General features: G+C 38.0%; 2 protein-coding genes across 3 annotated transcripts in view; one reads left to right on the forward strand and one right to left on the reverse strand.

Moving 5' to 3' along the window:
- Positions 1-6,595, reverse strand: part of LOC116632900 — a 34,070-nt gene extending 27,475 nt beyond the window's left edge. The window contains exons 1-2 of one of the 2 annotated variants that reach the window (XM_032404946.1): positions 6,510-6,595; positions 6,232-6,329 (exon numbers count right to left, since the gene is read on the reverse strand). In XM_032404946.1, the coding sequence (XP_032260837.1) occupies positions 6,232-6,328 (97 nt within the window). In that variant the 5' untranslated portion in view covers position 6,329; positions 6,510-6,595. Of the gene's footprint in view, positions 1-6,154; positions 6,330-6,509 lie in introns of those variants that run through there. The other variant, XM_032404947.1, reaches the window with a different exon arrangement.
- Positions 6,535-12,022, forward strand: part of SRP54 (signal recognition particle 54) — a 41,583-nt gene continuing 36,095 nt past the window's right edge. The window contains exon 1 of the mRNA XM_032404941.1: positions 6,535-7,037. The gene's annotated coding sequence lies outside the window, so the exon portion shown is untranslated. The remainder of the gene's footprint in view (positions 7,038-12,022) is intronic.

The raw sequence follows: 12,022 nt of genomic DNA on the forward strand, positions 1-12,022 counted from the left end.
GTGGCTATATTAATATGAGAGAACTAGACTTTAAAGCAAAGAAAATTATTAGGGACAAAGAGGAACACTACTTAATTATTAAAGGATCAATCCACCAAAAAGACACAGTTATCCTAAATGTGTATACATTAAACAAGAGCTTCAAAATACATGAAACAAAAACTGATAGATCTGAAGGGAGAAAGTGGCAAATCCACAATTATAACTGGGGACTTCACTGCCCCACTCTTAGCAACTGATAGACTACTAGGCAGAAAATCAGCAAAGATATAGAACTGAAAAATATAATCGACTAACAAGTTCTAACAGGTATTTATAAAACACGCCACTAAACAAAGTAAAATACACAGTTTTTTCCCCAAGTACCCATCGAACATTCACCAGGATAAACCATATCCTGGGTCATAAAACAAATACTAAAAATTTTAAATGAATTGATTCATACAGAATATCTTTTCTGACCATAATGGAATTAAACTGGAAGTCTCCAAACACTTGGAAGTTAAAGAAAATACTTTTAAACAATTATAGTTACAGTAATCAAGACAGTGTGGTATTGGTCAGGGAAAGAGACATAAATCAACAAAATAAAATAGAGGGCTAAGAAATGGATCCACACAAAAATGCCCAACTGATTTTAATAGCCTTTTCAACAAATGGTGCTGGAGTAAATGGACATCTATAGGGGAAAAAATGAACTTCAACCTAAACTTCACACCTTACACAAAAATTAACCTGGACCAAAGAATTAAATGCAAAAGACAAAACCACAGTTCTTTTAGAAAAAAAGACAACAACACAGAACTTGACACTAATATAGTGCTGTATAATTTTTAAAGAGAAAAAATAGGAGAAAAATCTTTGGGATCTAGAGCTAAACAGAGTTCTTAAAGTTGACATCAAAAAAGGAAAAGTGGATACCTTGGACCTCATCAATATTAAAAACTTTTGCTTTTAAAAACTCTGTTAAGAGGATGAACAAATTACAGACTGGGAGAAAATATTTGCAAACCACATATATGACAAAGGGCTTATATCTAAAATAGATAAAGAACACTCAAAATGACAGTATACAAAAAATACAATTAAAAATGGGCAAGAGACATGAACAGACATTTCATCAAAGATAATATTTAAATGGCAAATAAACACATGAACAATAATTGTTCAACATCATGAGGGAAATGGAAATTAAAACCCAATGATATATCACTACACAATTAACAGAATGGCTAAAATAAAAAAAATACTGATAATACCAAATGCAAGTGAGGATGCAGAGAAATTGGATTACCTCATATATTGTTTGTATAAATGCAAAATGCTACAGCCACTCCGGAAAACAGTTTGGCAATTTCCATAAAACTAAAAATGCACTTACCATATGACCCAGCAATTACACTCCTGAATATTATCACAAAGAAATGAGAACTTAGGTTAACACAAAAATCTGTACATGAATGTTCAAGCAATGTTATTTGTAATAAAGGCTTGACTGGACTAGGCATTTCAGATGGCTACTTTACTCACATGTCTAGTGCCTGGACTAGGATGGCAAGAACAGTTATAGCATGGTTGGGCATCTTGCTCTCCATAGGATAGCCGGGAGTTCCTGACAGTTTGATAATCTCAAGGTAGTCAGACTGCATACATGATGGTTAGCTTCTCCCAGACCAACCATGCCAAGAGACAGAAAGTAGAAGTTGCCAGTTTCTTAAGTCCCGGATCTGAAACTGACATGGTGTCACTTCTGTCATATTCTATTGGTCAAAGCTGTCAGAGAGCCCACCCAGACTCAAAGGTAGACAATACAGATCAGACCTCTCATGGAATGAGGGTCAAAGAACTTGTGGCCATTTTTCAAAAAACAGCTTTATAGAAATAGAATTCATACACAATAAACTGTACATATTTAAAGTATATAATTATATAAATATGATGTATACAGACATGAAACTGTCACTTACAATCAAGATGGTAGACATATCTGTCGCCCCTAAATGTTACCTCCTGCCCATTTATAATCCTTCTCCTCTCTAACCCCTCTACTCACTCAGCCAGAGACCCACTTTCTGTCACTACAGGTTAGTCTGCATTTTCTAGTTTTAGGTAAGTGAAATTATATAGTATACAGTCTTTTTTAATATGGTTTCTTTCACTTAGTATAATTTATACATGCTGTTGTGCAAATACTTCTTTCCATTTATTTGCCAAGTAGTATTCCATTATAAAAATATGTCACAATTTGTTTATCCATTCATCTGTTCCTAATTGAAATGCCTCCCTCCTCTTTTTCTTGCCATATCGTACTGGCCAGAAGCTGTATTATGATGCTGGGTAGTAGCAATGAGTGCCCATCTGTTGTTTCTGACCTTAGGGGAAAGAACCCAGTCTTTCACTGTCAAGTTGAGGTTAGCTATAGATTTTTCACAGATGCCCTTTATCAGGTTGAGAGTGTTCCCTTCTAGTCTGATGAGAGTTATTATCAGGAAGAAATGTTGGATGTTGTCAAAAGCTTTTTCTGGTCTAGTTAGATAATAACAGTTTTTCTTTTTACTTAACATGGTGAATTACATTGATTTTATAATGCTCAACAATACATTCTTGGGATAAACTCGTTTATGATGTATTATTCTTTTCATATATCATGCCCATTTTTAATATACAACAATATATTAAAGTACAAAAGTACTTTAAAGAAAAGTATAATTCTTTTTAACAGAAATATTTTAAGAGATACCAATTAAAAAAAAAAAGAGGTACCAATTTGCTCAGTACATCTTTACCTTTTTAGTTTTTGAAGAAACAATCTATTTGTTACCACGTGTAATTGATAACTTTCATAGATTTATATGGTTTCAATAAAGACTGGAATATCTTTGTTATATTGATACTTCCTCAGTAGTAATGCAATATGGAACTGGGGCAGTATGCTGTCTAACAAACGTAACTAGAAACCGGGCTTGGCTTTTTAGATTTGCAGGAATTTCAAAGAACTTCTAACAGCTCTGCAGCTGCGGCTCACAAACATGTCCAATTCTGGTCAGTGAAGATATACTTAAAATACAGGATACAGTGAAGCTTCTAAAAGCTTCTAGTCACCTACTGTTACCTTCTTTAAGCATTAAATAATTTTTGATGATTTTGTTAATTTTCTTAAAGCAAACCCTAATTTTCTTTCCTTTGCAACTTGATTCTTAATAGAAACTCTTATGGGCTGTGGGTTTGACTTCCTCATTTGTATTTGCATATCCAAGAAAAATTCAGAGGCTTCAGAAAAGCATTTGTTAACAGATAGCTGTTCCAATGTATTTTTTTTTTTTTTTTTTTTTTAATTTTTAAGGAGGCTCCACGCCCAGGGTGGAGCCCAATGCAGGGCATGAACCCATGACCCTGAGATCAAGACCTAAGCTGAGATCAAGAGTCAGTGGCTTAACCAACTGAGCCACCCAGGCATCCCCCAATGTATTTTTTTATATGCTGATTGGGGATCCCACTTGCAGTTCTGGTTCTTAGCTTCCTTCACTTAATGGGTTGCAGTCACTCTCCTACACTTTGAAATCTAGATCAAGAGCCCACTTTACTTACATACAGGAAATAGAACAGATGCTCTGCCGCAAGATCAGAATCAATCAGCTGAGGTCCTGCTGTATTTTACTCCTTTTATTTATCTATTTTTTTGGGGGAGGAGGAGTGGGTATCTTTGTGTGCTTTGCCCCTCAGACTTGGTTCATCCTTTCTATATTAGTGTTCTTTGTTTCCTAGATCTTTGGCCTATGCTGTACCAAGGAAAAATGTCGGCTCCTATCTTTATTTCTTCTACATCTTCAGTTTATCAGGCATTGACATGTGCTTGGCTCTGCCCTGGTCCAAGCTTCTGGTTCCACCAGCCTGATCCTAAATGACCTCAGGTCTTGGCGAGATAATCCCACTATTCCTTCAGAGATCAAGAATATTAGTCTTCCTTTTGTGGATCTAAAATTATTGTGATTTTACCTGTAATGTTTTTTAGTTTTAATAAACTATAAAACTCAAAATCAAAGTCATACTCAGTGCCTATTATTGTCTCTTGCTATTCCATTAAATGGCAGAAAAATTCAAGGAGAATTTATAATTACTAAAGGTCTAAGAAAACGTCAGACAAGATATTATGCAAGTGACTTAATGCTAGAGATAAAAGATAATTTTTTTTTCCTAGAAGGACATTAATTAGGAAAGTAATTGGAAGAATCTTTTGTGCTCTATTTAGAGCCACTTCATAAAAAGGTATACTAAGTTTCAGCTTGAGAAGATGAGAAAGTTCTGGAGATAGATGGTGGTGATGGTTGCACAATGCAAATAAATGTGTGTAAAGCCACTGAACTGTACACTTAAAAATAGCTTAAAATGGGGGCACCTGGGTGGCTCAGTCGTTAAGCGTCTGCCTTCGGCTCAGGTCATGGTCCCAGGGTCCTGGGATAGAGCCCCGCATCGGGCTCCCTGCTCAGCAGGAAGCCTGCTTCTCCCTCTCCCACTCCCCCTGCTTGTGTTCCCTCTCTCGCAATCTCTCTCTGTCAAATAAATAAATAAAATCTTTAAAACAAAACAAAAAAATAGCTTAAAATGGTAAATTTTATGTTATGGGTATTTTACCATCTAAAACGGTATACTAATAAGTTGCTTTTTAAGATTTGTTAAAACACTCCATTTTAAGCAAAGTGACACCCTCATTTCTTAAAATACTCATGTTAATAAACATTCTCAGAAACTCAGGTTGTTTTCTAAATAACTTAACAAAATGCATGAGCTTCTCTGACTACAGGGTGTGCTGGAGAAAGGAGCAGAAAGAGCTTTTTAAAAGAGTAAAAAGGTACTCTTTAGCCAGTGATATTGGGTCTTCCTGTTTACAAAATTATCGTCCAAAACACGCTTTCAAGTTTTCCTGATTTTTGAAAAATGGAGTTCTCAAATGATGCCTCTAAAACTGGAGATTTAGATTACAAATGGTTCCACAAAACTGAAATCTTGAAGGAAAGGATATTTTAGTAATTGTGCAATTGCTAGAACCAGGCAGTAGGTGGCATTTTTGTAGGCACTCAGGGTTTTGGGAATAAAAGATATTGTGCTGAGGAATGCAGAAAAAAACCTGGAAATTAGCACGTTTTATAATCAATTGGGATATGATCGATAAAACTGGCAATACAAGGTTTAAATGAAGAGACAGGAGACTCAGCAATTCCTATCCTGAATCTTGTTATGTGTGTGTAAGTATGAAGTTACCTGTCCGGTTTTCTCTACTTTTCCAGGCTAAACTTCACTATCAGTAGTCCAAGTTAATTTCAGTTTGGCATAATGATCTCCCCAAATGTGTAATAATAGTAATACCCCAACCTACTGATTGACTCTAACATCACAAAGAAAGAGAGTTCTAGGAAGAAGTCAAGTTTGGAAATCATTAGCACACAGGAATATTTCAAGTCATGAGTCTGGATGAAAATAAACACAGGATTCAATGTTGACAGGTATAGAGGCATAGCCTAGTTTGGCAAAGCTCCCGAACAAGGAATATCCTATTTTCTTGTGCTTCACCAGGCCTCACTTTGCCAAAACAGATCTAACCATTCTTCACCAAGTCTACCTAATCAACATATTTCCTCGATTCTAACTTGTGCTTTTAATTATTAATTTTATTAACAGTTTAAAATCAGAGTCTTTTCCCTATCCCCACTCCCTTCTCTCCTTTCCCTCACCCCGGAAAAACTGCTATCAAATTGATGGTCCACTTTACAACTGAGAAAATAAATGCACTAGCTACAGGTGATTTTGCTTGCAGGGTAAAAGCTTCCTGCTCCACTGCCTGAAACTCTTTTGCAAAGTGCTTTTTCAGGTAGTTTCTTTACTGGTAGTCACAAGTTTGTGGGAGCAATGAGGGGAGAGAGGAGGGGCAAAATCCCCCTCCCCTTCTTTTCCTTCTGAAAAGGGTTAGGCACAAGGAGCCTCTAGTGGCTTGTCTGAAGTCTGCAGCGCAATCACAAACAGCCGAGGGCCAGGTCTTCCTGCACCCAATCCCAAACTGGACTCTTAAGCTGCTAAGGTTTGAGGTGTGCCCCCGCCAATCTGTCCTATACTCTAGCGGGGACCAGCACAGCGACCCCTAGGAGGCTTTCGACCTCACCCTGTCTTAAGTCCCCAAGGTCGGCGGCCATAGCATATCCTTGCCCCAACCACTTGCTTCTGGCTCTGGTCGCTTACGGGTAGTTCGCATCCACTCGAGCAGCGCTGGGAGGTCCGCCGGAGTCACCGTACGCAGCAGCTGTAGGATTGCTCGCCGCGCCGAGCGGAATTCCATGCTGAAAGCAGAAAACAGCACAGGGGAAGGTTCGCATTGCGCACGCGCAAGCAGAGACGGGTCTCCACGCCAGATCCGACACGGAGGAACCCGCCTCCCCCGGCTGCGAAATCCCTAAGCCCCGCCCCTTTTGGGAGTTCTCACACGCGCCTGGGGAGGAATCCATACTCTCTAATCGCACCTCCATCTCTCACCACTCGTCTCTCAGCTGGCAGTGCATAGCCTAGCCACTTTTTCTTAAAGTAACTTATCGAGGCCGGAATTCTTTCCTGAGATCGCATCCCTAGAGGGCGTCCTATCTTGCCATTTTGCTGTCGCAGTGATTGAGCGATAGAAAACGGAATGTCAAAAAGCCAGTCGAAGCAAAGAAACATCTCAATAAACCTTTTCAGTTAAAGCACTGAAAGAATGCGGCAGGTGCCCCGGAAGCGGAAGTGTATCCTTTTCACGAAAGGCTGGACTTCGCTGAGTGGTGACGTTTCCTCATTGGGCGGAAGGTTCGGTGGCAATCGTCGGTCTTCCAGCTGGTGGGAGTTGGCGTCGCGGTGCTGGGCGCTGGAGCCCTAGTTTGTATAGTTTGGGAAGTCGGGCTGTGGGGTCGCACCTGTCTGTCTGATCCCTGCTTTCCTTGGTTTCCTCCCACGGCGCAGGGGCCTCGCGAAAGAATCGCCGGCCCCTTTGGGCCACAGCGGTAGCGGTGCTTTTTGCTGTAAGTATCTTGCTTTTTCCCGCCCCCGACCACGGACTGGCAGCTAGGGGCAGCCTCAGCTCTGCTTGGGGGCCAGAGACTCCGAAGGGAGTCGGCTTCCCTGGCCACCGGCTCTCGTCACCGAGACTGAGGTGCACTGGCCCTTTTTCATCTCGTGTGCCCCATCAGAAGTTTTATTAAAAGATGCACTGTGACCCTTTTAAGTTGTTTTCAGATTTACCCTAGCCAAATTAGGTGTAGGCAATTACAGGCCTGATTCTGCTTTGCTCTCCCGATCAAGAATTTAGATGTGTCTACTTCTCCGAAAACCTTTTGGTGTGTACCAGATTTTATTTTCCCGTGTTCGTTGTGCTTAACACATTGTCCTGCAAATTGTAGGCGTTCAATAAGTGAATAAGGGATATCAGTTCAATGCCAATGATGAATTCAGATATACTGATGGTTTTCTCTGTACATTTGCCACTGTTGACCATTTCTAAAAACTCTTTCCCCTGTTGGCTTCCTTGATGCTATTCTCACCAAGTTCTTTCATATGTTTAATTCAACATAATATTTACTTATTCCTGTCTATAGGGATACAGAAGTGAATGACACAAACCCTGTCATTGAGGAGCTAACAGTACAGTGAGAGAGAGGCACATAAATGCACATTAAAGCAAGATGAGTAATGAGAAACTCTAGGAAGGTATAAAGAGCTATGAGAGCTCTGGGAACCCAGATGAGAGAACTCCTTGGAAGATCTGTAACCCTGAGCAAGTTGCTATTCCAGTCCAGCCTCAGTTTCCTCATCTATCTAATAAGCTTATTATGGGGATGAAAGATTAGATGACCTGTTTCATGCAATGCCTAGAATATAGCAGTGTTGGTGCCAAAGGGGAGAGGAATTATTTCCCTCAAAACTCTTTCTCGTAGTGTTTTCATGTGGTCAGTTAATATTTTCTAATTTGATAAAAGCATCTTCAGGCCCTCTTTCAGTTTATTCCTCTAACTCCACCTAACTGGAAATTCTGGACCCGCCGCTGGAATTTAGTAAGATAAATGGTAGCTTTTTTTTTTTTAATTTATTTTCTTCTGTATGCCTTTGGAGAGGGAAAGGAATTAGTAAGGGCTTCTATCCATTTTAATTATTATGTTTTAGTTGACTCCTTTTGTTGGCTCTTCGCCATCCCATGGTCTTTCACAGGCTGTCCTTGAGAATTCTCATCCACATCCTTGGCTTCCATGGCATTATCTTTGTTCGCTAACCATTTCCAAACTTCTCTTTTTTCCCCTGTAACTTCTGTCTCATGAATGATAGAGTTCTTTAGTTTCAGTAGGTCCCAAACCAAATTTACTACCTCCACTTCCCTTTTTCCCACTTTTTTCATTGTTACGTATATCATACATAGGAGTTTTGACTCCTTGTTTCTACCTGAATTTTGTGATATTTGTATGTTCAATTTTAAAAACAATAATAAAACGAACCCCTATGTACTCAGTATCCAACTTTAGTAGGACATTACAAAGTATTATAGCAGATGTACTCAAAATCCCACTTTAGTAGAATATGACAAATACAACATTACAGAACCTTAACGCCTCTTGAACCTTTTCTCTGGTTACTCTTTAGCTTTCAAACCAGCATCTCTTTTTTGTCTTCCCTTCATTGGGTAATGGTATCCCTGGCCATCTGGTTACTGTTTGAGACCTTGGAGTCACTTTTGCCTTTTGTTTCTCCTTCATTTCCCACAACTATTTGGTGAGTAGGTCCTTTAGCTTCTGCGTGGGCTTGACTTGATCCATTCTGCTTTCTGCTTCCCTGGTGCAAGCCGACATGCCTCCACCAGACTTTTGGAGTATGATTACTATGATTAGTACTGTAGTCTCCTTGCTCTCAAGTTTTTCTCCCTCCAGTGTATTTGCTACACTGACTCTAATTTTTAAATTATGGAACAGATTTTTCTTTCTCTTGTTTCCTTTGAGGAGTATTGTTTCATATAGTGATTTTTAAGCCTGGTTGCCCTTCAGTGTAGCCAGTGAAGTTTTTCAAAATATAGATGCCTTGTTTTACTCTCCTAATCAAGAAGTTAGATGAGGCCAGCCACTTCCCCCAAAACCTTTTCATGGTACTATCCTTGGAGATTCTGATTGAGTATTTAATTTTCAGCGGATAGGTGTTAGGTACATGTAGCTGAAATAACAAAAATATCACATACCTCTTATTCCTCCTCATCCATGCTTTTAGCCTATGGTCTTTTCAACTTCAGGACAGACTATTGCCAAGGAATTCTTTTGACTTTGTTTTAATCTTGGTAACAGTTTACATAAAGATCCTTGTTATGATCGACCTGATAGCCAATAAAGGATCTTAAATGATTCTCACTGTTTTTGAGTTATTACCCCTTGTTGCTAATTGAATTGTCGGTATACCTTTTCTACTATCAAACTATGAAATGTTGCATTGTTTTTTTTTAATATTAAAAGGAGTTTTAAAATTTGGAAACAGATTATTTTAATGAAGAGAGAATTTCCTGATACTTCTTGCATAGTTAAATATAACCTTTGGTGCAGAATTAAAGCAGTTAAGTCAGTGGTGGTATGATGTATAATTGATCTTTTGAAGTCAACAGAGGAGTCTTGTCTGTGATAAATTGATGTAATTTATTGATTTGGAGTTAGAACTTTTCTCATGCTGGGATGATTCATGGAACACGTAGTAGATATTGAATGAATGAATAACTAAATGAATTCAAGTGGCAATTCCATCTCATCCCCAGTATAATATCACCGTATTTCTCACAAGGAGCACTTTGAAAAATAAATTTCCCTTTGATTTAAAAAATAATAGTCTTAGTCATTACCAAAAATTTGGAAATTACAAAAAGATGTAAATAAAAAAATAAAGATGACTAGTTGTTCATCAGCCAGAAATGACAAATGTTACTATTTTCTAACCGTTTTACTGAAACAAAATTCACACGTCATACAGTTCACCTAAAGTGTACAATTCAGTAGTTTTTAGTGTATTTACAGAGTTGTGCAAGCATCACCACAATCAATTTTAGAACATTTTTATCACTCCATGAAAAAACTCCATGCTCATTAATAGTCACTCCTCATTTTCCCCCAACTCCTGAGCCCTAAGCAACTATTAATCCACTTTCTGTCTCTATAGATTTACTTTTGGACATTTCATATAAATGGAATCACAGAGTATGTGGCTCTTTTGTCACTGGTTTCTTTCATGTAGCATAATGTTTTCAGTATTCATCCATGTTGTAGCATGTATCAGTGCTTCATTCCTTTTTATTATCAAAGATTCCATTTTATGGATATTTGTGGATGTGTGTGTCTTACTTTCTCTTGGATGTACCTCGGAATGGAATTGCTGGGTCATATACAGTAACTCTCTGTTTAACATTTTGAGGAATTGCCAAACTATTTCCAAAGGGCTATACCATTTATATTCTTACCAGCAGTGTGTGAGGGTTCTGATTTCTCCACATTCTTAACCACACTAGTTATGTCTTTTTGACTATAGCCATTCTAGTGTGTGAGAAGTAGTATCTGGTTGTGCCTTTGATCTGTATTTCCCTGGAGGCTAATGTTATTTTTTGATATTTGTTTATAGACAAAAATGGATTATACAATATATGCAGCTATGTATTCTGCCTTTGCATTTAAGCATATTTTTAGCATTAGCAAGCGTGTTTACAAAAGAATTTCCCTCATTACTGCTTCTTTTTTCACTCCCCCCAAACCATAATTCTTGTGAAAACTTGCCTAAATTATATGCAAAGAAAACAAAGTCTGTAGGAACGTATACCAAATTGTTATTGGTGGTTATCCAGGGGACAAGAGGCTGTAAGATTAGGGGAATTATATTTTCTACCTTTAGTACTTCTGTAGCGTTTGAATTTTTACAATGAACATGTATCTTCCTGTAATCACAAAACATAAGTTATTATGAATTATTTCTTTGGAGGACTAAGATTCAGAATGAAAAAGTATTCATAAATTTAAAAGTCATAATTAACATTATATTGTTATTCAAATAGAATAATTTTAGCAAATAAGATGCGTATAGGCCACTTGGTTAGATAAATTTACTTTTCTGATAGAATATGAATACATATACTATACAGAATTTAAATATATATAGATATATTTAGTATTATAGTGAGGAAAGCAAGTATTGGTTTGGGCTATTTGAATAGCTTCTGGAAAGGTATATAATGTAGAATTGAATTTTCTAAAGGTATTTACTACTACTAATGTATTAATTTAGTTTTTTTTTTTAATTTTTTTTTTTTTAAGATTTTATTTATTTGCACGAGAGAGAGAATGAGAGACAGAGAGCATGAGAGGGAGGAGGGTCAGAGGGAGAAGCAGACTCCCCGCTGAGCAGGGAGCTCGATGTGGGACCCGATCCTGGGACTCCAGGATCATGACCTGAGCCGAAGGCAGTCGCTTAACCAACTGAGCCACCCAGGCGCCCCTTAATTTAGTTTTTTAGTCTAATATTGATCCAATAAATTAGTCACTGACTAGGGCTTAGAAGAACTTTTTTACAGGAATTTTCATTGTAATAGGATTTGAAATCTCCAGTCGTTAGGATCTGTTTATATAATCTCAGACCAGGTAAGGTTCTGGCAGGAATATTTATAATTGTTTATGTAGAGGAAAGTGGCTGTTTGAACACTCCAGCTGCTGTTGAACAATAGAATTACAGGTACGTGTAATTGGCACTAAAGATTCCTGGGGTGGTTCCTAGGTAATGGGATGGAAACTTTAGTAGGGTTTAAGAAAAGTTCCTGTTTACTTACACTTCAGATAGCACTATAGGGAGAGCCAGTTGGTATCATTCAAGAAAGCAAGGAAGTTAATATACTAGGCGCTTGCAGATAGTTTTATATTTATTGTCTCATTTAACCCTCACAAAATCCCTTCAGGGTCACTACCTTGGATAATGGTATTATCTCCATTTTGTAGGTGAGGAAAGTGAG

The sequence above is a fragment of the Phoca vitulina genome, unplaced genomic scaffold (genome assembly GCF_004348235.1).
Source record: "Phoca vitulina isolate PV1807 unplaced genomic scaffold, GSC_HSeal_1.0 scaffold7, whole genome shotgun sequence".
NCBI classification, from domain to species: Eukaryota; Metazoa; Chordata; class Mammalia; order Carnivora; family Phocidae; genus Phoca; species Phoca vitulina.